Source organism: Schistocerca serialis, chromosome 4 (genome assembly GCF_023864345.2).
Source record: "Schistocerca serialis cubense isolate TAMUIC-IGC-003099 chromosome 4, iqSchSeri2.2, whole genome shotgun sequence".
NCBI classification, from domain to species: domain Eukaryota; kingdom Metazoa; phylum Arthropoda; class Insecta; order Orthoptera; family Acrididae; genus Schistocerca; species Schistocerca serialis.
In genome coordinates, this window is record NC_064641.1 from 221,968,722 (window position 1) to 221,993,430 (window position 24,709).

General features: G+C 40.9%; 1 protein-coding gene across 1 annotated transcript in view; it reads right to left on the reverse strand.

Annotated features, from left to right (window-relative positions):
* LOC126473969 (survival of motor neuron-related-splicing factor 30) overlaps positions 1–13,589 on the reverse strand; it is a 45,457-nt gene extending 31,868 nt beyond the window's left edge. The window contains exons 1-2 of the mRNA XM_050101352.1: positions 13,340–13,589; positions 13,119–13,257 (exon numbers count right to left, since the gene is read on the reverse strand). Of these exons, the coding sequence (XP_049957309.1) occupies positions 13,119–13,257; positions 13,340–13,393 (193 nt within the window). The 5' untranslated portion in view covers positions 13,394–13,589. The remainder of the gene's footprint in view (positions 1–13,118; positions 13,258–13,339) is intronic.
* Positions 13,590–24,709: the final 11,120 nt, after the last annotated feature.

Sequence of the window (24,709 nt, forward strand, 5' to 3'; positions counted from 1 at the left end):
CTACGTAGGCAGAGATGCGTTCGGTGGGGGCTTGGTAACCAGCTACAATGGGACGGCCGGGATGATTGGGTTTGTGAATTTTGGGAAGAAGGTAGAAGGTAGGGGTGCGGGGTGTTGGTGGGGTCAGGAGGTTGATGGAGTCGGGTGAAAGGTTTTGTAGGGGGCCTAAGGTTCTGAGGATTCCTTGAAGCTCCGCCTGGACATCAGGAATGGGATTGCCTTGGCAAACTTTGTAAGTAGTGTTGTCTGAAAGCTGACGCAGTCCCTCAGCCACATACTCCCGACGATCAAGTACCACAGTTGTGGAACCCTTGTCCGCCGGAAGAATGACGATGGATCGGTCAGCCTTCAGATCACGGATAGCCTGGGCTTCAGCAGTGGTGATGTTGGGAGTAGGATTAAGGTTTTTTAAAAAGGATTGAGAGGCAAGGCTGGAAGTCAGAAATTCCTGGAAGGTTAGGAGAGGGTGATTTTGAGGAAGAGGAGGTGGGTCCCGCTGTGACGGAGGACGGAACTGTTCCAGGCATGGTTCAATTTGGATAGTGTCTTGGGGAGTTGGATCCTTAGGAGTAGGATTAGGATCATTTTTCTTCGTGGCAAAGTGATATTTCCAGCAGAGAGTACGGGTGTAGGACAGTAAATCTTTGACGAGGGCTGTTTGGTTAAATCTGGGAGTGGGGCTGAAGGTGAGGCCTTTGGATAGGACAGAGGTTTCGGATTGGGAGAGAGGTTTGGAGGAAAGGTTAACTACTGAATTGGGGTGTTGTGGTTCCAGATTGCGTTGATTGGAGTTTTGAGGTTTTGGAGGGAGTGGAGCTGGAAGTGGGAGATTGAGTAGATGGGAGAGACTGGGTTTGTGTGCAATGAGAGGAGGTTGAGGTTTGCTGGAAAGGTTGTGAAGGGTGAGTGAGTTGCCTTTCCGGAGGTGGGAAACCAGGAGATTGGATAGTTTTTTAAGGTGGAGGGTGGCATGCTGCTCTAATTTGCGGTTGGCCTGTAGGAGGATGCTCTGAACAACAGGTGTGGATGTGGGAGAGGAAAGATTGAGGATTTTTATAAAGGATAGGAGTTGTTGGGCGTGTTGATTGGCTGAGTGGATGTGTAGGTGAAGGATTAGGTGGGTGAGGGCAATGGATTGTTTGGTTTGGAACTGGTATAGGGACTGATGGAAAGAAGGGTTGCAGCCAGAGATGGGAACTTTAAGTGTGAGGCCTTTGGGAGTGATGCCAAATGTCAGACAAGCCTGAGAAAATAAAATATGGGAGTGTAATCTGGCTAGGGCGAAGGCATGTTTGCGGAGGGAATGTAAATAAAACTTAATGGGGTCGTTGTGGAGGTGTTGTGAGGGTGACATGGTACTAGAAGGTGGAAAGTGGAACACGAGGCTGAAATGAAAATGAGAATAAATATGAAAAAATATATGGGGAGAGATAAAGGTAAAATTAGAAAGCAAGTGGAGATCTGGTGTGAAAAAAAGGCGAAAAAGGGTTGGTTAGGGCTGGGCTATGTTGATCCTGTGGTGAACTTGTGTAGGTAGATAATGATGTGCATAAAGGTTAGGTGGTTGTGTTGCCGCCAAAACACGTTAAAGGGTGGAGAAATTCGGGAAAATTTCGAAAAAACTACGTGAGGATGTATTAAAAGGAGTGGTTTGGTGGTGGCAGATTATGGAAATGAAGCTAGCAATTGTTTGATGAAGAAATAATGACGTTAAAACCTGTGGGAAGCGGCTAAAAATGATCGGTGATGTGAGAAAAACGGAAATGGAAATAAAGCAAAAGTTATTAAAACTGCCGAAAGGGTTGTTTAATAGCTGAAAGGAACTGTTTGTGGACTGGAAACGGTGGATTTTATAGCAGCAAAGCGGAAAAAAAAATTTTTTTTTTTTTTGGTTAAGGTTTGGAAGTGATTTACGTATATATTTTTCCCACGTGGAATGTTTCCCTCTATTATATTCATATCATTAATTTGAAGCCAACAATCACGTTTGTTATTGTTATCGTTATTGTTATTGTCACTGTTACATTTCGAAGTCTTTTCTGTCGTCTTATTTCCTCCTTCTGTTTTTGCCATCACTTTCTATTCACCTTCTCCTTTTTTACCGTAATCCAGTATACAATTTTATCCCGTCGATATACACTCAATAATACGTAATAATACGTAAATCACTTCCAAACCTTAACAAAAAAAAAAAAAAAAAAAAAAAAAAAAAAAAAAAAAAAAAAAAAAAAAATTTCCGCTTTGCTGCTATAAAATCCACCGTTTCCAGTCCACAAACAGTTCCTTTCAGCTATTAAACAACCCTTTCGGCAGTTTTAATAACTTTTGCTTTATTTCCATTTCCGTTTTTCTCACATCACCGATCATTTTTAGCCGCTTCCCACAGGTTTTAACGTCATTATTTCTTCATCAAACAATTGCTAGCTTCATTTCCATAATCTGCCACCACCAAACCACTCCTTTTAATACATCCTCACGTAGTTTTTTCGAAATTTTCCCGAATTTCTCCACCCTTTAACGTGTTTTGGCGGCAACACAACCACCTAACCTTTATGCACATCATTATCTACCTACACAAGTTCACCACAGGATCAACATAGCCCAGCCCTAACCAACCCTTTTTCGCCTTTTTTTCACACCAGATCTCCACTTGCTTTCTAATTTTACCTTTATCTCTCCCCATATATTTTTTCATATTTATTCTCATTTTCATTTCAGCCTCGTGTTCCACTTTCCACCTTCTAGTACCATGTCACCCTCACAACACCTCCACAACGACCCCATTAAGTTTTATTTACATTCCCTCCGCAAACATGCCTTCGCCCTAGCCAGATTACACTCCCATATTTTATTTTCTCAGGCTTGTCTGACATTTGGCATCACTCCCAAAGGCCTCACACTTAAAGTTCCCATCTCTGGCTGCAACCCTTCTTTCCATCAGTCCCTATACCAGTTCCAAACCAAACAATCCATTGCCCTCACCCACCTAATCCTTCACCTACACATCCACTCAGCCAATCAACACGCCCAACAACTCCTATCCTTTATAAAAATCCTCAATCTTTCCTCTCCCACATCCACACCTGTTGTTCAGAGCATCCTCCTACAGGCCAACCGCAAATTAGAGCAGCATGCCACCCTCCACCTTAAAAAACTATCCAATCTCCTGGTTTCCCACCTCCGGAAAGGCAACTCACTCACCCTTCACAACCTTTCCAGCAAACCTCAACCTCCTCTCATTGCACACAAACCCAGTCTCTCCCATCTACTCAATCTCCCACTTCCAGCTCCACTCCCTCCAAAACCTCAAAACTCCAATCAACGCAATCTGGAACCACAACACCCCAATTCAGTAGTTAACCTTTCCTCCAAACCTCTCTCCCAATCCGAAACCTCTGTCCTATCCAAAGGCCTCACCTTCAGCCCCACTCCCAGATTTAACCAAACAGCCCTCGTCAAAGATTTACTGTCCTACACCCGTACTCTCTGCTGGAAATATCACTTTGCCACGAAGAAAAATGATCCTAATCCTACTCCTAAGGATCCAACTCCCCAAGACACTATCCAAATTGAACCATGCCTGGAACAGTTCCGTCCTCCGTCACAGCGGGACCCACCTCCTCTTCCTCAAAATCACCCTCTCCTAACCTTCCAGGAATTTCTGACTTCCAGCCTTGCCTCTCAATCCTTTTTAAAAAACCTTAATCCTACTCCCAACATCACCACTGCTGAAGCCCAGGCTATCCGTGATCTGAAGGCTGACCGATCCATCGTCATTCTTCCGGCGGACAAGGGTTCCACAACTGTGGTACTTGATCGTCGGGAGTATGTGGCTGAGGGACTGCGTCAGCTTTCAGACAACACTACTTACAAAGTTTGCCAAGGCAATCCCATTCCTGATGTCCAGGCGGAGCTTCAAGGAATCCTCAGAACCTTAGGCCCCCTACAAAACCTTTCACCCGACTCCATCAACCTCCTGACCCCACCAACACCCCGCACCCCTACCTTCTACCTTCTTCCCAAAATTCACAAACCCAATCATCCCGGCCGTCCCATTGTAGCTGGTTACCAAGCCCCCACCGAACGCATCTCTGCCTACGTAGATCAACACCTTCAACCCATTACATGCAGTCTCCCATCCTTCATCAAAGACACCAACCACTTTCTCAAACGCCTGGAATCCCTACCCAGTCTGTTACCCCCGGAAACCATCCTTGTAACCATTGATGCCACTTCCTTATACACAAATATTCCGCATGTCCAGGGCCTCGCTGCGATGGAGCACTTCCTTTCACGCCGATCACCTGCCGCCCTACCTAAAACCTCTTTCCTCATTACCTTAGCCAGCTTCATCCTGACCCACAACTTCTTCACTTTTGAAGGCCAGACATACCAACAATTAAAGGGAACAGCCATGGGTACCAGGATGGCCCCCTCGTATGCCAACCTATTCATGGGTCGCTTAGAGGAAGCCTTCCTGGTTACCCAGGCCTGCCAACCCGAAGTTTGGTACAGATTTATTGATGACATTTTCGTGATCTGGACTCACAGTGAAGAAGAACTCCAGAATTTCCTCTCCAACCTCAACTCCTTTGGTTCCATCAGATTCACCTGGTCGTACTCCAAATCCCATGCCACTTTCCTTGACGTTGACCTCCACCTGTCCAATGGCCAGCTTCACACGTCCGTCCACATTAAACCCACCAACAAGCAACAGTACCTCCATTATGACAGCTGCCACCCATTCCACATCAAACGGTCCCTTCCCTACAGCCTAGGTCTTCGTGGCAAACGAATCTGCTCCAGTCCGGAATCCTTGAACCATTACACCAACAACCTGAAAACAGCTTTTGCATCCCGTAACTACCCTCCCGACCTGGTACAGAAGCAAATAACCAGAGCCACATCCTCATCTCCTCAAACCCGGAACCTTCCACAGAAGAACCCCAAAAGTGCCCCACTTGTGACAGGATACTTTCCGGGACTGGATCAGATTCTGAATGTGGCTCTCCAGCAGGGATACGACTTCCTCAAATCCTGCCCTGAAATGAGATCCATCCTTCATGAAATCCTCCCCACTCCACCAAGAGTGTCTTTCCGCCGTCCACCTAACCTTCGCAACCTCTTAGTTCATCCCTATGAAATCCCCAAACCACCTTCCCTACCCTCTGGCTCCTACCCCTGTAACCGCCCCCGGTGTAAAACCTGTCCCATGCACCCTCCCACCACCACCTATTCCAGTCCTGTAACCCGGAAGGTGTACACGATCAAAGGCAGAGCCACGTGTGAAAGCACCCACGTGATTTACCAACTGACCTGCCTACACTGTGAAGCGTTCTATGTGGGAATGACCAGCAACAAACTGTCCATTCGCATGAATGGACACAGGCAGACAGTGTTTGTTGGTAATGAGGATCACCCTGTGGCTAAACATGCCTTGGTGCACGGCCAGCACATCTTGGCACAGTGTTACACCATCCGGGTTATCTGGATACTTCCCACTAACACCAACCTGTCAGAACTCCGGAGATGGGAACTTGCCCTTCAGCATATCCTTTCTTCTCGCTATCCGCCAGGCCTCAATCTCCGCTAATTTCTAATTTCAATTTGCCGCCGCTCATACCTCACCTGTCTTTCAACTTCATCTTTGCCTCTGTACATCCGCCCCGACTGACATCTCTGCCCAAAAAATGCCCAAACTCTTTGCCTTTACAAATGTCTGCTTGTGTCTGTGTATGTGTGGATGGATATGTGTGTGTGTGCGAGTGTATACCTGTCCTTTTTTCCCCCTAAGGTAAGTCTTTCCGCTCCCGGGATTGGAATGACTCCTTACCCTCTCCCTTAAAACCCATATCCTTTTGTCTTTCCTTCTCCTTCCCTCTTTCCTGACGAGGCAACCATTGGTTGCGAAAGCTAGAATTTTGTGTGTATGTTTGTGTGTCTATCGACCTGCCAGCGCTTTTGTTTGGTAAGTTTCATCATCTTTCTTTTTAGATATATTTTTCCCACGTGGAATGTTTCCCTCTATTATATATATATATATATATATATATATATATATATATATATATATATATATATATATATATATATATATATATATATATATATATACCTAAAGTACCACACCAAACTTTTATTTGTTTACCACTTACATTCATCTTCTGTTGCTGCTACAAATCGTTCATACCACTGTCTTCATTTATGGCTTGTTAGTTATTTTTTGGGTGTAATGTTTTATTTTTAAGTTTTTGATTTTTATTTATTTATTTAAAATAGCCATATCAGAAAATGTCTTCATATAATGACCTTTGCTGCACATCAAATAATGGAATAAAAAAAGGTCAACTTATTTGGCAATTACATATTGCATTTGTTACCTCTACAAAGGCTTTTGGCAACTGATGATAAAAGCTTCACCTCATCCTCACTGTAATCACTGGAGATAAAAATGTATCTTATGATACTGCAAACCAAAATACCTAAAGCAAGCCTTCTGTTCGTCTTAATCTTTCGACGTGCTTTAGGCTGCCTTGGTGTCACAATTTACGTGCATTCAGGTTGCACAATATAACACACACCAAGGTTTTTACATAATATTTGTAACTCTCCTTTAACATTTTGTGCAAATTTACTCCCTCCTCGTTTTTAGCTGTGTTTGTTTCTTCAAAATACTTCATTTTTTCTTATTGTTTTATATGAGCTGTACCCACTGACAGCCCTCTGTTTTGATTACAATAAGGATCTACCAAAACAGCGTAACAGTGTGGTTTATGCTTTTGTCTTTAGGTTGATTGTATACTCATTAGGTTCGCCAGTACAGCACTCTACATATAAGGCACTGTATGGTTGCCTTGAAAAACAGCATTACCACTGGGGAACAAACATACCATGGTATGAACTTCAACAGCCAAAATCATCACATAATCCTTGGCAGTAATGTGCCCTCACAGTGTAATCACAGAGCCCATGGAATACCATGATATGGCTGTCCTAATTATCACACAACCCTAACAACTTTTCACTCTTGGGGTGTAAAATTGGCCAGAAGTTTAAAACTATATGAAGCAAGACTCATTCACCAAATGACTTTCTTCCATTGCTCCACAGTCCAGGTTTAAGGCTCCAGTGTCACATCTTCCTGACACAGGCTTTTGCATCACTAATGTGTGGTCTTGTCATTCCAGCTCGCCCTGGAATTCCCAGCTTATGCAGTTCCCTTCATGTTGTTTTGGTGTCGATATGGTTCCTGAGTGTGATGTTCAGTTTCTCACAATCCTCTTCAATGACTGTCGACCAGTCAACACACACTTTCATCGACTTGTGACTTAGTGGATGAAGCCTTTCCAGTTTCCCCGTATGCACAATAAATCTTTGATACGGTGCCTCTTGAAACACCGAACACCCCCTCTACCTTGGTTATGGAAGCACCGACTATATGAGCACCAACAATTTGCCACATTCAAACCCATTTATCTGTGACATACTGCATTCACAACTACATAGAACACTGTTCTGACCACGACAGACCCCTTAACTCTGGGAAGGGCAGGCAAAACTGTAACTAACAACATTTGTAGATGGTTTCAATGGGCGGTGGTCACTGTGGCTTACCACATAATATTTTCTCCCTTTACCGCTTAGTGGCCAGTAGACTCTCTGCCAACCACCTAATTGTTGCCTAAAATGCCGCTAGATGGCAGTGCAGGACTTCTGCGCGAATTTTTGCCGCATATTCAGAACAATAGTTGATACTTCTTCATTGTTAGCACTGTTCTTGGAAGCGGCGTGCAGTATTCTCTGTAGCTCTTCTTTATACGACTATTTTTGGTAAGTAATTGCTTATATTTACGTGGTGAACACATACAAGTCTACGTGTAATGTAACTTTAAATTGAAATAGAATATTCCATGTTTTACAGACAAATTTCTGTGTGGTTAGTGCTGCTAACCACTGCCCTTCTGCTCCACCCAGTACATTTTCTTTGTCTCCATCGAATATGTCTAGCCGAAAAGGAATAACTGAGGACGAATGTTACCGAATTATATTTGAAGAAATATCTTCTAGTGTCAGCAGTGTTGACAGTGATGGAAATGATCCCACATTCCTGACAAGCTGTGCAAGTACTAGCCTTGTGTGCAATCATGTGGTTCTAAATTTAACCAGTTGTCTTCATGGAAAGAATCATATTATTTTCGTGGACAATTATTTTACATGATATGATCTGTTCAAGGACCTAAAATCCAATGGTGTGTACACTTGTGGAACAATAAATCCCAGAAGGAAAAACATACCCAAACTCAAGGAGGAAAAGGAACTGGAAAGAGGGGAATTCGATTACAAAATAAGCAATGATGGCATAGTAATCTGTACATGTCAAGATAACAGGGCAATAAACTTGATTTCAACATGTCATTCACCATCAGATGTGTCCACAGTAACTCAAAAAATGAAAGATGGAACAATAACCAATATCACTTGTCCAATTGTATTGAAAGACTACAATTCCAGTATGAACTATGTGAATAAATTTGATCGACTACAGCCAGACTATGCTATTGACAGAAAATACAAGAAATGGTGGATGAGATAGTTTCTTCACTTTTTAGACTGCAGTGTGACAAACACATTCATTATGCACAAAGAAATCAAAATGGAGCAGTTCTCCAATAAAGACCTCCTACGAGAGGTGTACAAAATATTGTTGGCTCCAAAAATAGCTGCAGTGGCAGCTAATTTTGCTTCTGTATCCCAAAGCAGTATAGCAACCCAGATCAAATCACACAAACCATACGTAGACGAATGTATTCACAACAAAAGCCGTAAACAACAACCAATTCACTCATCATCTAGAATACGCGCAGTTTGCAGTTGAAAGAAAAACCCAGTGCGAACAGTGTGGATGTGTTCAGTGTGCAAAGTACGTTTGTGTCTGAGAGCAAGCAAGAACTGTTTCAAGAGATACCAAGAAGATTAAAAACTAGTTATTTCAAAGTTCAACCACCAAATATCAAATTTGTATACTGTAATGGGGTGGTGGTTACCTGTAGTGACCACATTTAATGTCAATATTTTGTTGTTCTTTAAGTGAATTTTTACAAACTCAATGTATAAAACATGTCAAGACACTAAAACAAATGTGTTACAAGTAAAAGAAATTTGAAAACTGCAAATAATTTTTCTTGCTCCTCTATGGTAAATTTTAGTGGTGTTTCCCTGCCCCTCAAAGAGTTAAACATACTGACGACATCGCAGAGGTGCCATTTGTGATCAAATACAACAGCGGATTGTGCAGGCTTGACTAGCATCTGTGTTTTTCTCCAAGCATGCACTTTGCACAATTTTTCCGATTTTTGTCCAACCACTATATTTTCATGCTCTAAGCATTTTATATTATTATGTACGTAATTTCACACACAATTTTTACAACAAAATGTTCTGTGTTTTCATTTAAATGAAATATTGTAGAATGCATTCTTATAACTTTTAAAACTATTGAAATAATATATGTTCATTGTGGGGGCAGGTGTCATTGTACATCAACGCCGTCTATTATGCAAACTGCACACAAAAATCATACAATAAATGTTAGCCTAAAGCAATGTCGGAAATACGGAAGCGTCCGATCCCACCAGTCTGCTTTGACCCATGACGTCACAAATATGGCGGAAACAAAAACAAACACACACACTTTCCACAAGAAGCCTAATGACACTAACGGGACAAGCGCGGGAAATGGGGTGTTTTAGGTGGGGGGTAAACTAAATATAAACGCTTTGCGTAGCTACAACGTGTAAGTGAAGACAGCCATGCATGAATACCCACCCACCTCCCCAGGGGTCGTAACCCCTGCAACCCATAGAAGATAAAGATGCTTCAGTAGCTGATTAGTGTTTTTGTCTTTTTAAAAAAAAAAAAATCTCACGGGATAGAACGAACAGATCAGAAAGATAAATATAATAAACTAAAACAGAAATTCGAGGAAACAGATAATTAAAATAAGTGATAAGTGTTTTTAAATTAAAAAAAAAAAAAAAATCTCACGAGAGAACGAACAGATCAGAAAAGTAAATAAAATAAGATAAAACAGAACTGGAGACAGCCACACTCAAACCAAACTCCGCGCCGTCATGACGTCACACATGACAACACCCTTACGTCACGGGTCAAAGCCGACGCGTTGGATCGGACGCTTCTGTCGACCCGCAATGTCTTCTGTAGTTTTTTAAAAAACCACAAACTTAAATAGGACACTAAATGTGTAAGTTAATGTGCTTGGATTCATAAACTGTTAAATTATTTTGGTAACAATAATACGTATTCATTGCATATCAGAACAGCTATGTACTTTAAAGCACCATCTGGGGTAACTGCTCTCTTTAAGAGCATTCCAAGCAGTTTGCAGTAACTCTTCCTGAAAGTGACTGACGAGCTACTTTGCAGTAATCTGTTTTGGGCTACACGCATAAGTTCTGCTTATTCTATTTGATTGTTCCCAGTGTATGCTGCACCTTTCTTAGAGCATCTGATAATAGTATAATGCCTAAACATGTACAGATTAGTAAAAGTTAATAAGGAATAAGGGTCAAGACCAAACTTTAACTGCAGCCTGACACAACTGCAATACTTCCACGACAGGATTTGTCACTTCCTTGGACTGAAACGGTGAGGCTACATTTAATTTCCAATGGTCATATTAATGTACAGTGCTTGTGACAGTAATTCATAAAGACACCTAGCCTATATCAAAGTTCCGATTTTTAAATACTGTAACTTTTGATAAAATACTGTGGATAAACAGTGTTCCCACAAGACGTACAAATTTTATTGACTAAACACAAAAGTCAAAGCAGAGAAATAACTAAAAATGCATTTCAGCTTTGTTCAGTTTCATTTTAGATGATTCATAAATGCCAACTACAAGGACTTCCAGTGCATGCACTGTGGAGCATCTTCATTTATCTGCATATAAATTGTAATATGCAGCTGCAAAACGGCATTTACAACAACTCCATGGTGCGTCTTGTGAACAAAGTAAGCCAACAATATATTCTTACAAGTGGGACCTCAGATCTTATGCAAATGGAATCTAGTTATTTTTGTTTGCCCTTTTCAGTTAGAGATAATTTTGTTTTGTTTATAACACACCATTTAGGTCTTGTGCACAGCAGCTTAGGTCATGTTGTTCACTATATCAATATAGGTCTAGCGGAGATGGTGAATTTATTGAAGATACTGTTGTTTTGCGTTCCTGACTCCATTTGTTTTATCAAGATAGTTGTAGCAGTCTGATCAATTTCATTGTGATTGTAATTGTTTGTTGACCTTCTGCACAGTTCACTGCACTTACAAACATTGGTAATGTAGTTCAATGTCTACGTTAGACTCAATGATGCAATTTGGTAAAAGTGCTCTAATGGGGTCTACCACTATTGAGTTTGTGGTAATGTTGGTAACAACTTGTATGATGAACGATGGGATTGGGATACAACGAATCACGAGATGACTGTTGGCTGCGAATCAGTAAGCCCATTCGTAATTTCCTATGGTTCTTAAATGACATGAGCTGGTATTTCGATCTATTACGTTAGAATTTACCGCATCGTCAGAATATTTGACGGATTCGGAAATACGGCAAATGATTTCATGCAATGATGAATGTGTATCTTGAGATATTAAATGTCAGTCTATTACAGCACTCTTATCTTTGTGCTGAGATTCGTTGTCTCTGCCAAATCACAATGAAATTGTTGCCTCCACCAAACTTAGGGTTTGGGCGTTGCTCAGGTCAGTCTGGCAGCACATGAAGTTTTGTTATCACACTTCACAATGCAAACAAATTTCTTCAGTTTTTACCATCCTCCCCCAGATTAGTTAGATTCAATTATCCGTACTAGCCACCATAAATGATCACATGATTGTCTGCGAATATCATCAACTAACTGCCAACAACAGCATGCCACACAAGAACTGCATACACCATTAAGTGCACATTAGCCAACATTTTGGTTGTGATTTGACATAAGCCAATGAATGTGAGTTATGTAATGAATGTTGTAAGAAACAGATCTGTAGCATAATCTTGCATTTAAGGGCACCCTACAGTAAATGCAATTTTCATAGTAAAATCTAAAACTGCTAGCCAAAATCAGATAACCTGTATTAGATAATGGACGAGTCTCAATGGTGTTTCAATGCATATTATGTACATAAGCTAGGATATGAAAAATGAAGAGATAGATCCACTACCTGATTTTTTATATCATATCATCTGTAGCCCAACCCAGACTTAGGGTGCCATGTCCATTCTTTTTTTATGCAAATGCACATTCCATAGTTAAATGTACACTCATTTTGAAAAATCCTTATTTTCAAACTGCTGTCATACATTTTTAAGATGTTTAGAATAAGCATGAACCTGCCCAAATGCCCTCTGTCCTTGGAAGGGACCGATAGTTGGTCTTGTTTTTCTTCTTTTTTGTTAATGTTTTCATGCAGTTACTGACATCATCCCCTAGTTGCTACCTGAAGTTTGAATTTCTGCCGATTGCAGCAGGATCGCATTTCTTATTAACCCCTAAAATACACTATGTGAACTCCGATTTCTGTAAGCAGGGAGTGAAACCACGCAATTTCATGGATAAATATTAAGGATTGTCAAAGTTTTTTTTACAAAACACACACACACACACACACACACACACACACACACACACACACACACACACACAATTTCTTCATCAATGTTCCGATTCGACAAAATATTATACATCATGAACGTACACCAACATGGCAGAGCAATCGGCAGTATTCACTGTGATGGTCTGATGCGAGGCATGACAGCTCTCTCCAAGTCGCATCACTTTAGTACGATTTGCTTAGCTTAAAGTGTCAAAAAAATTGTATCGGAGTCCACCTATATTAACGACTACAACGATACTAGGGAAGGCTACAACTCACTAATGACGACAGAAGCCAATCGTCAATTGCCAGTTGCCACTTCATGAAATGTCATGCAGTACACGTTCGTGCCACAATCAATCAATACACTAATCGTGTCCCTACACAAAGATAGTTTTAAAAATCCACTCTGTTTCAAAATACAGTACAGAACTTACCGGCTGATTCTTGGGCAGCTTTTAGTTCGATCAGCTGAGTTTTAATTAGATCTCTAGTTAGTTCTATAACCTCCTCTAAATCGACTTTCAACTTCTTAAGTTCTTCATTATCAGGATCTGTAGTCAGAGCAGCTTCCACCTACAAACAAAATTTATGCTCAAGCAATACCAACTACACTACATTCTGTATGATTATACACTCATCAATGCGATCAACACACCTGCTGCAGTTGCAACTTGTAATTCTGGAGATTTCCTTGCAGGTCGTCCGCCATTTTACAGCTTAATTGTTCGCAAAACTTAAGAACTGACCACAGGTATTTCTACAAGCATACGGCAAATATTAATATCAGCACACAGTGATATGCTTACTATACACCCTATAATAAAATTTTTCCCTTTACTTTTTTTTTTCAAAGACGTTTCACTTCACTTCCAAATGTCGTTTTTTCGTAGTCAGAGATCCCGTCGATTACACATAGGCAAAGGTTATATACACTGTCCACAAATCCAAACTAGTTGCAATCCGGAAGACCTGACTAGAAAATATGTATCATTTATTACAGCATATTATTCAGATCTATCATCTGATTGCAAATATTGCGTTACTAATATCTCCATTGTTGATTGGTTTTTATTTAGTGATTTCCATAACCTCCAGAGGAAAATCAAATAAGCACAGTTGTAGGAAAAGATTTTTTCGTTTCATTTATTTGGTCCATTTGATTCATTAGATACTTAGAAATTTTTGGAAATTTGTGGTAAGGACTATGGAGCCAAAATGCTTCGACCATCGGTCCCCATTACTTACTTGAATAGTATCTTCAGTATAAGGCAAGTCAAATTTGAGAAAGAAGAAGACAGTGTGTGTGAGAGAGAGAAAGAGCGAAAAAGACGAAATTCAGTTTACAGACAATCGTAAGTTACAAGTCATCAAAACATCACAATTTGAATTTAGCCATTATTACATGTTCAATTTACAAGGCAGTTTTTTACCATTTGTAAATCCTTTTATTGTATAAATACACTGTTCTATCAGAAATGACGCAAGTTAAACTTAAAAGTTTGTGGTACCTGGTAAAATTTAACATTGATTTCCTTATAAAACACGTCTATACAGCATAGCTCACAAGCTTGGAAGGCTTAACAGTTAGCTGTAAAGAGCGGTATGGAATCCCTGGTGTGTGGATATCTTTTGTTTTGCTATGGGCAACTACGGACGCTATGATTTTTTTTTATTCCCTGTATTTAGCTTTATGTGTGTAATTCATGTATCTTGCTTAATGTATTAATAAATTGTTCCAACATGAAACCGCCCGTAAATTACTCTGATAACACCCTGCCCCTGTTGTTAACGATATCCGAGATTAAACTTCACATGTCACCCTGCATGCATTACCATTGCTTTCTTAAAATCTGGCATTGTGCCACTGGAATTGGTGGTTCCAGCGCGACGTGAGATACCATTCTCTGGCGTCGTTTCCTTCTCCGAGGCTCCTTGCGTCCGTAGAGTCTTGTGGTGCCTTTTGAGCGTGGGGACATTTTCTGGTGCCATATTCATGTCTTCTCGTTCGCCTCCCGCAGCCTTTGGTGTGTCCAGTGCTTCGAAAAACAAGGACTTGTGTCGGTTAGTGTCAAAGGGGTAGGAGTGCCATTTATTCTAATGTGGAATGTGTGGCTGCCTCTGCTAATCACCAGATGTAGTCTGTCAGTTGGTGGCTGCAACACCTTGCCTACAGTGCATCCTTGCTTAAGAAAACTTGTGTGCAATTCTCAAGATTTGCGAAGACAAACGAGTGTCTCTCACCCCGACTTATGGGCACTGTTAGTCTAAGCTGGCGTACATGCTTTCGTTAATCTAGCAGCAAAGTCTGTTGCATCGATTGTATCGTCTGCCATGCTGTGCAAGAATTCTCCTGGCAGACGTAACGTTTGCCCATACACTAGCTCTGCTGCCATAACTTTTAGATCGCTTTTGAATGATATCCATAGTCCGAAGAGTACAATAGGTAGTGCCTCCATTCAATTCTGCATCACGTGACATCGAAAAGCTACTTTCAGTTGGCGATGCAGGCGTTCAGCTATTGATGCAGGATGATGGGCTGTGGTGTGTATACATTTCATGCCTAATAATGTAGTTAATGCTCTGATAAGGTAGGCTTCGAATTCTCGTCCCTGGTCAGAAGTAATCCGTACCGGTACACCGAATCGGGATATTCAACCGCGAAAAAATGTCTGCGCCACGGTTTCGACTGAAATATCTTTCATAGGGAATGTTTCAGGCTACCTGGTAAATCGTTCTGCAACTGTAAGACAATAATTATAACCATCTGAGACTGTGAGCGGGCCTACGAATGTCGACATTTTCGAAACGTTGATTCGACGGCAGATATGCTGCGTGATCTTGTTCCTCTGACACGCAATGCATTGCTTGACAAATGTTTTGCAATCTGCGTGCATTCCAGGCGAGACGAGACGTTTTTTGACCAAACTAATAGTGGCTTGCACTCCTGGATGTGCCAGTTGTGTCCTGATGCAACTGCTTGTACTCAAAAGTGTTGCGGAACAAGTGGAAGGGCTTTCAGTCCAGATAGGCCACAATACTATTCAACATATGCTTCAGGTATCGCGACACGTTGTAACTTCAGTCGTCCCAGCTGTTTCAACAGATCTCGTAACTCATCACCACGTCGTTGGGCCTGAGCGAGAGCATCAAAATCAATGGCAGCCTTTACAGCTTTAACGTGTGACCATGTGATTTTACCTTGGAACTCTTCCATTTTGGTCCGTGTTTGCATAGGAAAAGAGTAATATCAGAAACTGAATCCGCCTTGCTAAAAACCACCTTGTTATTTTCAGCGACAAATATCACCATCATCAGTGGGGTTTTTAACTCTAAAACATGTAGAAAATAGGATGGTTATACAAACACATTAAAACATTATTACATTTTTACTATTCATTCCAAGAAACTAAATTTCTTGGATCTTACAATCACAAGAAACAACCATCAACATGAATTCTCCATCTACAGAAAACCCACATCCACAAGCACTGTTATCCACAGCTCATCCAACCACCCAACAGTGCATAAATATGCTAGTTTCACACACATGCTCTACAGGATAAACAGAACACCTCTTAAACCAGAAAACTACACACAGTAACTAAGTATAATGAAACAAATTGCTGTTGAAAACAACTACAAAACAGACATTATAAACAAACTCAAAAACAAGGTAAAACGGAAACATGCAGTACACACAGACAACACAGCAGACTTCAGAAAAAAGAGAATCAGAAAAGACTAAGACCAGTCAGAAAAACCTAAGACAAATTGAGCAACGCTGGAATATATCGACTCACTTGCAACTCCTGTCAGGCCCAATACATAGGACAAATAAGCAGAAATTTCCGAACGAGGTACACAGAGCACATGAGAGCTCTAAAAAGTGACAGCACACATTCAACTTTTCCAGAACATCTAATGAACGAAAACCATAACCCCACCAATATCGAAAACAATCTACACATTCTGAGAAACAGCAACAGTCTATACCGACAACTAACGATGGAAGAAAATTACTACATACCAAAGGCTATAGTCGAAGTGAAAAATGTAATAAATGAAAACTCAACACGTTGCAACAACACACTCTTTACAGCTCTGAGACAACTGACCAAGAACACAGAACAGAAAGCACACACACGCAAAAGAACCACTTCCCCATCATACACAGAGCCACAAATAATGAACAAAAGTCGTCGAAATTCGCGCTACAATTTTCATAGCCTTTCTCGCCGCATGCGATACGCCTCTCGCACGCGAACAGCAAGATGGTGTAACATTCTGGATCAGAAACAAAGTGGGAAAGTTTTGTTTTTCTGTGTGTAAAAGCAGCCAGATACCATCCAACGAACGTGAGTACAAGTATAGCTAAGTAACAGCTCAGTACACACCAAATAAATGGGTTTCTGTTACACTACCACAACCCCAGGTATATACTGCTGACATACAAAGTCTACCTTTAAGTATTTTGTTTAATAACAGCCGCTCACATGGTTGCAGATGACATGATGTTCGCTAAGTAAAAAACGGCAATGGAAAAAAAGAGCACAGAAAACATGTCGCAAACAGCGCCAATAATTGCTTAAAACATGCTGTATCATACAATAAATAAGGTACAGTAGTATGAAAATATCCATAGAAAACTATATTTCAAAAGACGAATAGTAAAAATGTAATAATGGTTTACTGTGTTTGTATAACCATGCTATTTTCTACATGTTTTAGATTTGAAAACCCCACTGATGATGGTGATATTTGTTGCCGAAACTAGTTTGGGATAATAAAGAAATAAACGAATAATAAGGTGTTTTGCACCAAGGCGGACTCAATTTCTGATATTAATGTGAGCATGTGTCTGCTGCCACGTTCACAACCTCTATATGTGATAGTGCATCAGCTTCACTTTTGTATAAACAATGCATGTGGTGAATTGGCTAATGTAATCTAAAGGGCACAGATGCCTCAGCAAAGCGTTCGTTGGTTTTAGAGCGAAGGCGTACATTAGCGGCTTATGTTCTGTATAAATAGTGAACTGTCGGCCCGCTAGTAAATGCCCGAATTTCTTGACTGTGGCTTAACCTGAATACAACTCCCAATCATAGATTGTCCAACACTGCTGTGAAGGTGACAGCTTCTGACTGAAGAATGTTACATGCTGCCAAGAATGCTCGACCTGTTGTTGCAGTACAGCGCCAACGGCTGTAGACGAGGCATCAACCAAGTGGAGCCTGTGCCTCGCACTGTGCTAAATGTGCAGCCCCTACAATTGCTGTTTTTATGACTTGGAAAGCGTCGTCTGCTTCGCTTGTCCAATGCAACTTGTCGTTTGGCTTTGATGTGCCCTTAACAAATTCATTCAGGGGCGCCGTTATCGATGTGTAACTCTATACAGATATTTGGTAAAAATTTATGTCCTCTGAAAACCGGAGTAGGTCTCCGATTCTAATGGGGCTAGGGTACTTGTTTATGGCTTCCATTTTATCTAGCGGAGGTCGAATACCACGCGCGTCTACCGTCAAACCCAGAAATTGCACTTCCTTCGCTCCAAAAGTACATTTTGAAGGATTAATCACTAAGCCTTGTGTGTGTAAACAATTAAATAACTGAGCCAGGTGATGTAAATGATCTTCTTCCGTCGCAGACGTCATCAAATTATCATCTATGAAAACACAACAGAAGTCTAAGTCTGTAGTGATCTCATCCATGAAACGCTGAAACGTCTGTGCAGTGTTGCACAGAGCAAACGGCATCCTAGTGAACTCGAATAGACAGAAAGGTGTTGTCACTGCTGTATTGGGGATATCTTTTACGGTAATGGGGATTTGATAATACACCCGGACTACATCAATATTGGAAAATATAGTGTTACGATGAATGTTGGCAGAGAAGTCGTCTACATGTGGCACTGGTTACCGATTCGGGATGGTCCTCGTATTGAGCTACTGCAACCGCCACATGGACGTCATCTGTTCTTTGGTACAACGCCGGCCGCGGTGGTCTAGCGGTTAAGGCGCTCAGTCCGGAACCGCGCGACTGCTACGGTCGCAGGTTCGAATCCTGCCTCGGGCATGGATGTGTGTGATGTCCTTAGGTTAGTTAGGTTTAAGTAGTTCTACGTTCTAGGGGACTGACGGCCTCAGATGTTAAGTCCCATAGTGCTCAGAGCCATTTTGGTACAACGTGGACTGGGACTGCCCAACTGCTACTCGAAACACTGCAAGTGTCCATTGACAGCATGCTTTGTAATTCCTGCTTCACCACTCGCAACGTCTCTGGCGTCAAACGTCTAGGCTTGACGTGAAATGGTGGTCACGGCGTGGTCAAAATTTGATGTACCATTGTGTGTTTAACTGGCGGAAGAGTAGGCGAGTGCTACATGATTTCGGTAATTCTTTTAGTAATTGTGTATACGGTGTATCTCCTACAACCGTGCGTACCGTCATCGGAGTGATGCAACACACCTTCCCTGGAGTATGCAACATTGTAGTGGAATCGATCAGCTACTTGCGTTGAAGGTCAAGTACAAGATCATAAAAGGATAAAAAATCAGATCCTATGATAGGCTGTGATGTATCCGCTACTGTGAAGCGCCACTCAACACTCCCAGGTTAAAGGAACAGTGTGAGCTGACCATATTTTTTAATGTTAGGGTTGTTAGCGGCAAACAGACAAGAATTGTCGCATCTCCATCGTGGTACACGAGTTACCGCATACACGGACACTTCTGCACCTGTATCCACTAGATACTGTACTTTCATGCTGCGATCTGTGACAAAAAGCTGACATGCATTACCGGTATGGGTAGTTGCTGGTGATACATTTTCCGCTTCATGTTTTCACTTTCACGCATAGCTACCGAATTTCTTGTGGTACCAGCAACTCGTATTTAGATAATGTTATGCCTATGGACACAACAACTTTTTTCGCCTTCCCCCTCCCAGCAACAAACTTTGTCAATTTCGTATATATATATATATATATATATATATATATATATATATATATATATCAATTGATTATTATATCAACAAAGAATGTTATCAGTTAAATGGCCTTCTTCTTGCCTTGTATCAGCAGACAGATTTATCACATTTTTCAAAGTCCATTTTCACCGTCAGATCATTTTCTATTGCTGAAACGACTCAATTGATCTTGAGTCTGAGAAGCACACAAGTAGTTCTTAACCGTTCCAAGAACTGAGAAGGACCTTTCAGCAGAGCGGTTCGTTGCTGGTGAGGTCAAATAAATTTACAGAGCGATTCTGATATTTGGATAAATATCAGAGAGATACTTCTCTCTTCACATTTTTTAAAGACTGGTATGATGGACCATTCTCAAATCAAGAACTCAAAGGGAAGCTTTTGAGATGGATATATTCTGTTCCCAAAGAATCCTCTGTATCCCTTGAGTACGAGGGTGTTTCGAAAAGTTCTCAGAATGGAATAGAAAAAAGTACTTACATCACTGAAACTTTTTTTAATTTTTCAATGTAGTCTGCTTGTAGATTAATGCACTTCGTTCAACGATGTTCCAGTGCCTTGATCCCATGTCGAAAACGAGTTTCCTCCAGACCTGCAAAATAGTTGTCAATTCCAGCTATCAATTCTTCATTTGAAGTGAATCTTCGTCCACCAAGAAAAATTTTCAGTTTTGGGAAGCGATGGAAGCCTGACGGAGCCATATCAGGTGACTAAGGCGGGTGTGGCAACAATTCATACCTAGTGCACCCAATTTTCATCTCCGGTCACAAACTGGTGCAAAAAATCTTGTTCGTTTCTCCTAAAACGGGCCAAACATTGTTCCGATATGTCCATTCTCATACGTTTTCGATCCAGTATCAAGAGTCACAGGACCCATCTTGCAGATAATTTTTTCATTTCTAATTCTTCAGTTAAAATGTGATATACCCTTTCAGATGACATATAGCAAGCATGAGCAATTTCACGCAATTTCAATTGGCAATCCTTCAAGGCCATTTTGTGCACTTTAGCAATGATTTCTGGAGTAGTGACACATATTGGCTGACCACTGAGCAGATCATCATCTAAGCTCTCCCGACCAAATTTAAATTCATTTATCCACTTGGCAACAGTTGAATATGAAGGAGCAGAGTCCCACAGTGCATTCTGAAAATTGGCATTAATGTCCTTTGCTTTCATACCTTTCATTACGAGGTAGTTAATCACTACTCGATTCTCAATTTTTTCAATCTTCGCAAATCACTATGTGGGAACAACAACAGAGCCACGTCACCGCCACAGCTCTCTTCCAAGAGCACTGACGTGACACGTGTTAACAGGCAACAGTCCAATGAATATCACGTGAACAACTTGTTGTGCTAGTGTTGACCTCTTGTGGTGATTCCGAGAACTTTTCAAGCCACCCTCATTATAGACTTCATCAGGGTCCATTTCCATCGAACTGGATAAGAAAGAGAACTTTTCAGAAGACTCTCTGTAGACACTAATACAATTATTGAGTTCTGCAGATAGTCTGTTCAGTACAATTAAATAATTGGTCTTCAATATGTCACCTACAGATTTGTAACCCACTGTTTCATTTTCCAACTCTGAGCCTGAGTCATCAAAGAACTTCTTTCGTTTCTTAAGACCTTTTTCTTGAGTTTCATTGACTCACAGAAGATGTTGCATGGTCAGTTTTCTCTCTGCCAACTTTTTGTACACTTCAAAAGACTTAGGCATCTCATCTATGAAAGTCAGAAGTAAAGTATAAAGTTTCGCTACTGTAGATATGTCACCTTCTTCTGACTGTAGTGTTGTACTCACTCTACCAAAACCTTAGAAAATACTTCCCCATATTGTAGCAATGAATGCAATATTTTTAGAGTTAAGCTCTTGCAATATCCCTGTTGCTTCTTATCTAATAACAGCTTTATCGCTTTTCTCTTCAGAAATGCATTTAACAGCTTTATTGACTCCATCCCAACTTGCTTTTAAGCTTTTGCAGGCACTCTCTCGAGCTGACCATCTTGTAATGCATAGAGACTTTAAATTCAGGCTTCCATCTTCGAAAACTGTCTGTAGAATTTTCCAGCATTGTGTAGATGCCGAAAAAAATGTAAATCGTTTGTAGCAGGTCAAAAAAATGTTGTAGCCATTTTACAGAATGTGTCTGCCCTTGATCTTACCAAATTCAGGGAATGAGTGGAGCAGGGGGTGAAAAATGCCAAGGGATTCAATGACTTGATTTGGGCTTGTAGTACGTAGTAGATCCCTGCCATATTTGTAGCATTATCACACCTTTGGCCACGGCAATTGCTTATAACTAGTCCATGGAAGTTGAGGAACATAAATACAGCATCTGCCAATTCTTTCCCAATATGTCCAGCATTTCTCATAAATTCTACAAAACGTTCTTGTGGTTGTCCATCTTTATTTATATATCGTATAATGAAGCTTAACTGATCACAGTGTGAAACAACAAGTGTGGAATCCACAATAATGGAGAAATACTTTGCATCAGCTATCTCCTATATGATCTTTTCTGTGACAGTCTTCCCCATAATATGATAATTTCTTCATAAGTGCTAAATGATAAATATGAGGTGCTTCCTTTACCCTGGTTTCCATCTTTAGCTATATGAGCTGCTAAGAATGGATCAACTTTAGCTGTCAGCTCTAAACAGGTCATAATATCGCCATTCCTTAAGGAACCAAACTGTTCTTCATCTCCACGAAATGGCAATCCCCTTGAACAAAGTTTTTTCACTACAGCCACCACCCTCTGTAGTACATTTCTGCAATACTTTGCTTGTTCTTGTAGCTGAGTAATAAATTGTTTATCGTCTCTACATTGAGTATTTCCCCTTTGTCTGAAACTTATAACACAACCGCGGTGTGCACTGGAATTTTCATGTTCAGTTACCCTTTGATTAGTTTGTTCCCAATCAGTAAAGCCGCTTGTAGCGAATTGAGATGAGCCCCCAAACAGTTTACATGGTGCACAGCAAAGTGAGCCCTGACTGGGTGAGTAATTCGAGTAATCACAGTGCACAATGTCTCCATTCAACAATTTCCTTTCAAACAAATCCTTGGAAATAAATCTTCGTTTATCAGAATATGCACGCTCTGGCTTCACAAAATCACGGTTACTGTTCTAATTCGTGTTTTATCACAGATTTCTCAAAAGAAAGGATCTTTATCAACAGTAGAAAATTCAAATGGCTCTGAGCACTACCGGACTTAACATCTGAGGTCATCAGTCCCCTAGAACTTACAACTACTTAAACCTAACTAACCTAAGGACATCACACACATCCATGCCCGAGGCAGGATTCGAACCTGCGACCGTAGCGGTCGCGCGGTTCCAGACTGAAGTGCCTAGAACCGCTCGGCCACACGGGACGGCTCAACACTAGAGCCTGATGAAACTTGCCTATGCCCCAACTCTGGTTCACTTGCTGAGGAATTGTTCGTATGTTTGTTATCAATTTCAGAGTCACTATCGTCTAGCCTTTCCCACAGTTGCTGCTGCACTGCGAATCATTTGTAGGTGTCAAGTTCACAAGAGAGGAAGAACTTGCAGGTACAGAATCTAGTCTTTTGTTAACGAAAAATGTTTGTATCTTTGGTGTTTGACCTAATACTCCCTTTTCCCCTCTCCCTCGTTTGTTCAACTAATTTTCTGTAGCCTGCACCACTGAGACGTTTCCTACCATCCATATTCACGATTACATTATGTCAAAACTTCACCAGATTAATGAAATGGGGGAAAATATACACAAACAATAATAAAAACACCAAACTGAAATCAAGCCACATCATCGCTACATGTGACGTGTTCGTGCCTTCCCACACAAAAACAATGTGTAGGCAGTGCTGCCAATGGCATGATGTCGAGATCCCACCCGTGTACCTACGATTTCCCCCTCAGGTTCATTCGAATTAAGGTATCACAAACTATCGAAACTATTGCGCTCGTTTCGATTCCTTTGCAAACTCTAACGCTTTTTGCGTGTCCATAGTTTGGTCACTCGTAGCGCTAGCTGACACCTTTGCTCGCTTCAGAAAACTATGCCATGTGCATGTGTGATGACCTCTTTGGCAACATTTTTAAACGCTTTGGAACCATCAGAAGAAAATCCTCTCATCAGTGGGAGACAAAATGTTGAAATGTTTGAATTCCTAAAGGACCAAACTGCTGAGGCCATCGGTCCCTAGTGGGAGACGGTTTCGGCCGTCCATAGGTCATAAATCGAATAGCAAATGGCCTGTCAGAAACGATGGCAACTGCTGAAAAGATACAATCTAACGGATTGGCGCTGTCGAAAGAGTTTCGACCTAACTGGAATGAACCTAATAATAATTCCTGCAACCAATGCTATTTTTTTTTTTTGCTTCTTTCTCTGCACACATAAATTTGTGTGCTACTTTGCCGCCCTGGGTTCGGGTCCCGTGCATGGGGCTTGGCACCAGCACAAATTTTGTGCCAATGACGAACGGTTACGCTGACGTGTGTATGTCATTCGTAATACGGCTAGAGCTCATATATAAGAGGCTGAATCGTCTGCAATGTTTTCCCCATCTCTGCGGATTCAGCAATGTTTACTTTGTGTGTGGTTAACATATTAGCGGAACTTCTTACAGTATTTTTTATAAAATACTTGATATTGCATGTATGAAGTGAACCAATCAGTAATTAATGTTTATAGAGATATTTAGAATGCCATTTTCATATAACAGAAAATTTGAGATGTAATATTGCACAGCTATAGAAATGTAGGCTCGGAACTTGCATGATAGTTGTAAATATTAAGTGTAATAAGTTAAGAACTCATTAACAATGTCTTCAGATGTGGGTGTTATACAGTGACAATCTTTGGCTATTTATTAGTTTAGTTTCCCCTGTCTATAGCCAATTGTAACACAGGTGTTCATTTTTTATTCAAATTGTAAGGAATGCCATATTTTCATTGTATAGAGATGGGGGAAAGTATAGTTTCATCTTAAGGTGAAACGAATTTTTATTAATAGCTACATCTCTCATTTAACCATTATTCGTT